The 5,721-nt window shown below is 52.9% G+C and overlaps 1 protein-coding gene across 1 annotated transcript; it reads right to left on the bottom strand.

Annotated features, from left to right (window-relative positions):
• Positions 1-2,098: 2,098 nt before the first annotated feature.
• On the bottom strand, positions 2,099-5,353 carry pou1f1 (POU class 1 homeobox 1; the record flags this gene model as incomplete). The annotated part of the gene is made up of 7 exons (XM_084452083.1): positions 2,099-2,306; positions 2,506-2,566; positions 2,674-2,838; positions 2,926-3,171; positions 3,938-4,036; positions 4,155-4,316; positions 5,218-5,353. 7 exons carry the CDS (start codon positions 5,351-5,353, stop codon positions 2,099-2,101), a joined length of 1,077 nt encoding a protein of 358 aa, XP_084308209.1.
• Between the last annotated feature and the right edge of the window lie 368 nt (positions 5,354-5,721).

Genomic DNA, 5,721 nt, shown 5'->3' with positions numbered 1-5,721 from the left:
TTGGCGGCTTTTATAAAGAATAAAATCTCTTCCTGTATGAAATGCTGATGCCGTGCCTCACTGTGTCCCACTGCTAACCTCTCTCTCACACACACACACACACATACACAGTTGTGTTTTACTTAAAGTATAAGTTTACTTTTTTGGACCTTAGATTAGATTATCGGTCTGTTTTACATAAACATGGTATGTAGAGACCATCATTCCCCTTTGCCTCAGTATAGAGCTAGCTACAGTTGTTCTGCAGGTGCACACTCAGCTACAATAGAAGTCAATATGGCCAAACAACGTTAACCCTAGCCCTAAACCCTAAACATAACCCTCTAACCCTTACCCCTCACCACAACCCACCTCCAAAGAACCTAAACCTAATCTTAAATACTAAACCTAACCCTAAACATAACCTTTGACCTGTAACCCATAATTGTAGCCCAGGCCCTAAATCCTAACCTTGTGAGGGCCATTCCCGTGTCATTCCAGTGAGCATTGTTCTTGTTTAGCTATTCTTGTGGGGACATCCCCACAAGTATAGTTAAACACGCACGCGCACACACACACACACACACACACACACACACACACACTGCTCTCAGCTCTCACTAAGCTCATAAATATCACACCCCAGGTCCATGCTAGCTAGATACAACAGCCGTGCTTCATTATAACCAGACCCAGGCAGTATATTAGCATGCTCAGCTATGTGTCTGGGAGTCTCAGCCTCCACAGAGCCGTTGAGGTCTCTTCCTCTCTCCTCCCCTCCCTCCTTCCCCCCTCTCTTCCTCTCTCCTCCCCTCCCTCCTTCCCCCCTCTCTTTCTCTCTCTCTCTCTCATTTCCCTGCAGAGCTCAGCTCAGTACAGCAGAGACCCAGCGGACCGCCCTCTCTCGTCTGTGTATCTATCCTGCAGACAGCCGACCCCACGGAGATGGAGGTTACGACCCCTCAGGGGGCAGAGTTCTGGGCTACGGTACGGGGTCAGCTTAGCCCTGCTCTGAATGCGCCCTGGAGCTCATCTTGAGCTCCGGTCCCACACACCCCAGACGGCTTCTCTCTCCGAGGGCAGACGGTCGGTCTCCTTGCCCCCCCCCCCCCCCCCCCCCCCCAGTGCCTCACGTAGCCTCCCCCTCCCCCGTGACGCCCTCGAAATGCTCCCCTCAGAGCAGTTGCCGTAGAAACTGTACGCACCCGTTGTAACATCAAGGCACATCAACACCACCTGATGTCCTGGAACTGTATATCGTGCCGCACTGGAGGTGCATTCTGGGAGAAACAGGTGGTGCATTCATTATCCCCAAAGACGGCTGATTCATACATGCCGCTGGGGTAATAAGCACTTCAGGATCTTGTGCCACATACTGTACACGCCTGCAAAGGAGTGATTCAGTCACGGTCGTATCCTGAGAGAGATTGAGGGTGAGATGCGCATCACTGTGTTTATGACGCCCCCGACGGCACGTACAGTGAAGAGCAAGCGTTGTTTGCATGTATTTATTCATAGAATCACACAAAGGCATCTGTAAACATGACGCTGATCTAAACAGAACGGATTCGGGGGTTATACTGCATGTATTTCCATTTCTTACGGCCGTCGTCACAAACCAGCTCTCCCTCTCTGGGGTTTCAGAGACATCCTTGAATCAGAAGATGTGTAAACAAATTCAATCTGTATATCACCATATTATCTTTGCGGGTCAGTGCTCAATGAATTATTCAGTTCCATTCATCATATTTTAGATTTAAATAAAATAAAAAGATGTGATGTCATATCGTAGGTAAGAACAAAATGTGTGAATAGTGAAGGCCCTATGTCTGTAGTTTCAAGGGCAGTCTGAACTCAACAACACTGATCAACCAATAGGTAAAACAATGGCGTACACATCAGTATCATACTGTCATGATACAATATATTACATCTCAAATTGTTACAACACCTAAGATAAATTAACAGCACGTTCAATAAATAGCAATCTGTATTACAGTATGTGGAACATTGATAGGCACATCTGGTCCTGGTGTGAGGTGAACGTGATCCTGTGTCACTCCTCTGGCAGGCAGAGATCCCTGGGTCGGCCACCGGGTCAGGGTGCAGTGGCGTGGGTCTACCTGCAGATGGCGTGCTCCTTGGCCAGGTAGGAGCTGTGGTGGAGGCTGGTCTTCACGCGCTTCTCCCGTTGCCGCCGGTTACAGAACCACACCCGCACCACCTCCTTCTCCAGGTGAAGCCCCTCGGCCATGCGGACGATCTCCTGGGACGAGGGCTTGCTCCTCTCCCCGAAATTCCTCTCCAGCGACTCCTTAGCCCCCAGACTAGTGGAGAGGAGAGGAGGGGGAGGAGGAGGGGGAGGAGGAGGAGGAGGAGGAGGGGAGGGGCGGCAGAAGGGGAGAGGAGAGCAGAGGAGGGTTGAGGAGAGGAGAGGAGAAAAGAGGAGAGAGGAGACCCTATTAGAATCGAACCCTTGCCCAGCGGCTACACCGTGACGTCCGGCTCACGTGCGCTCGCACCTACCTGATGGTGGTCCTTCTTTTCCGCTTGCGTTCATTCAAACCCATCTTCTCGTTGAACAGGGCTGTCGGGAGAGAACCAGAACGTCACATCGCCGACCGGCTGACTACCCCCGCCCCCCCGGGGGGTAAGGTCGTGATTGCGGCGACGGCGGCGATGGCGGCGACTCACCCCCGGCTTGCTCGGCCTCGTCCAGCCACTTGGCCAGAATGGCCTTCAGCTTGCAGGCGTTCTTGAAGCTCAGCTGCAGGTTCTCGAAGCGGCAGATGGTCGTCTGGCTGAACTCCGAGCCGTGCACCGCCGCCAGGGCCTCCCCGACGTTGGTCTGGGTGTACCCTGCCAATCACAACGCACGCCGTTCGCCACCGAGCCACTCCGCCGCGGCTGTGGGTCACGGCGGCGCTAGGCCCGACGCACACTCACCCAGTTTGATCCTGCGCAGCTTGAAGTCGTTGGCGAACTTCTCCAGCTCGCGGATCGCGGGGGAGTCCATGTCGGGGGGGTCGTCCGGGGGCTTGCTCCTCCTGCGGGGGTCCGGCTTCATGTCCCCGAGGGCCGGCTCCTCGGACAGCAGAGACGGGGGCAGAGAGGAGAAACTGTGGCTCAGGGCGCAGGAGCCCCCGCCCAGGCTGTGCTCGGGAAACTTATACAGGCAAGGGGTCAGAGAGCCTGGAGGGGGAGGGAGAGGGAGGGAGAGAGGGAGAGAGAAGGAAAGAGAGAGAGAGAGAGAGGGAGGGAGAGAGGGGGAGGGAGAGAGGGGGAGAGAGAGATAGAGAGAGAGAGTGAGAGAGAGAGAGAGAGGAAGGGAGAGAGAGAGAGAGAGAGAGAGAGAGAGGAAGGGAGAGAGAGAGAGAGAGAGAGAGGAAGGGAGAGAGAGAGAGAGAGAGAGAGAGGAAGGGAGAGAGAGAGAGAGAGAGAGAGAGAGAGAGGAAGGGAGAGAGATAGAGAGAGAGAGGAAGGGAGAGAGAGCAGGGGGAGTGAAGGAGAAAGGTCAAGAAGGAGAGTAGGAGATAATGAGAGAGGGAGGGAGAGGGAGGGGGAGAGAGAGAGAGAGGGGGGGAGAGAGAGAGAGAGAGAGAGAGAGGGAGAGAGAGGGAGAGAGAGAGAGAGAGAGAGAGAGAGAGGGAGAGAATAAGAAAGGGAGAGAAGGAGGGGGAGTGAAGGAGAAAGGTCAGGAAGGAGAGTAGGAGATAATGAGAGAGGGAGGGAGTGAGAGGAAAGGATCCGAGAGGGAGAGAGAGAGAGGGAGGGAGGGAGGGAGGTCTCAGGTGTAATGCCAGTTACAGACAGCAGGGGGGAGTGTGGTAGTATGAAAACTACCAGGATCAACGCATGGGAGTGGTACACCATGTAGAACAACACATTTTACCAGGGATACATCGACTCTGTGTGTGTGTGTGTGTGTGTGTGTGTGTGTGTGTGTGTGTGTGTCTACCTTGCAGCGCGTTCGCTCCATTGACCATGTTGGGATGTGGGACACTACAAGTCTGCAGGATACGGGTTTGAGAAATACTGGCAGACAGCATCTCCTGAGCTACAGGGAGAAACCTTCATCACCATCCTCCTCCTCCTCCTCATTACTTTCATTAAAACAGTTATGAATTCCTTGATCATTATGGTCTCTCTTCCTCCTCCACATTATCATCACTCACCTGCCATCATGCCGTAGGTGGTCTGCTGGTTGCCATAGTGACAGGGGGTCATGGGGTAGTGCAGGCCTGGGGGGGCGTTGCCGAGAGCGTTGCCGAGGGCGGAGGTGGCCAGGTGCATGTGCGAGCGTTTGGAGGACTGGACGAGGGACAGGCCAGAGGGCACTGGGCAGACAGAGACAAGGGTGCAAAACTTACCAGCGCCATCTGGTTTAGTCGGACTCCGCCTTGCAGGAATGCCTGAATACGCTACACGACTAGGGAAAACTCTTAATGGATACACATGATGTGCGCTCGTGAAGGGGCGGCGGGCGTTATTGTATTCTATACGCCGTCTCGTCTTAAGCCAATTAATTTCTCCATTCTCTCACAGACAATGGAGACGAGCGTTATCAGCTTCCACAGGTGCTGCATCTTTAGAGAGGCAGACCATTTAAACACCACACTCACATCTCACTAATAACACGTTCACTTCAGCAATTATCCCCACTGCAGAAACAGCTGGGCAATACCAACTGATTAGATATATTATAATATATTATAATATATCTATTTGCATAATTTTGATTTATTTGAATGAGTTTGTTTGAGTTTGAATTGAATGTGTTCTCCCTTGGCTGAGGAACATTCAATTATAATGAACAACTACATTTTGATGTTAGGAAAAAGTTGTCGAGTCTGAATGGGTAATAGATACATATCTCACAAGCATAATGCTATGTCTTAACTGAATATGACAATTATGCACCATTCACATGAAAGAACAAGTGTGCTCATTAGTTTAGATTTATTCCTGTGTGTGTGTGTGTGTGTGCTGTGCTTGTTCTCAAATGTGTGTGTGTGTGTGTGTGTGTGTGTGTGTGTGTGTGTGTATGTTAGGTGATGTACAGCAGAACACCAATATTGTTTTTTATCTAAACAACCACACCTGTTGTAATTACCATTGTTAATGTAATAGGCGTAGATTAAGATGGCAACTTCTGTGTGTGTGTGTGCGTGTGTGTGTGTGTGTGTGTGTATGTGTGTGTGTGAACTGGCTGGGTCGAAGGTGAGGGGTTAGGGTTACCTGTGGACACCATGTTGTGTCCGTGGGACGTGGCGGGCAGACAGTCGGCGGCGGAGGCGTGGTGCATGAGCAGCGGCAGGGCGGAGTCTCCGGCCAGCGTGGCGAAGGAGTCGGCGCTGAACGCCTGGCACGCCATCCTGCTCTGCGGGGGGCCGTCGCGCTGCCGACCTCTCGACCTCTCGAGGTAAACCGTACGCTGCAGCTCTCCTCACCCGGCTCCAATCCAACGCCGATGTCTTTTTTTTTTACAGGTGTCTTTCGCCAAACGGGGTGGTGAAGAGGCTCCGCCCCCTCCGCCTCACCTGGACAGTCCTGTCTCTCTCCTGAGCTCACCCCCACCCCCCCACCCCCCTCCCCAGACCGGCTGGTCTAGTCTCTCCCCGTGCCCTATCTCCCAGGAGTTTCTTCTCTCCTGGTCTCTCTCAGGTGGACCGTCTAGTCTCGCCTGCGCCGCTCTCTCTCCCAGGCGTCTCTCCCTCTTGGACTGGTCTCTCGTATCTCTGC

The sequence above is a fragment of the Borostomias antarcticus genome (genome assembly GCF_949987555.1).
Source record: "Borostomias antarcticus genome assembly, chromosome: 17".
NCBI classification, from domain to species: Eukaryota; Metazoa; Chordata; class Actinopteri; order Stomiiformes; family Stomiidae; genus Borostomias; species Borostomias antarcticus.
The sequence above is the reverse complement of the archived record's forward strand: the minus strand, read 5'-3'. Positions and strand labels throughout refer to the sequence as shown.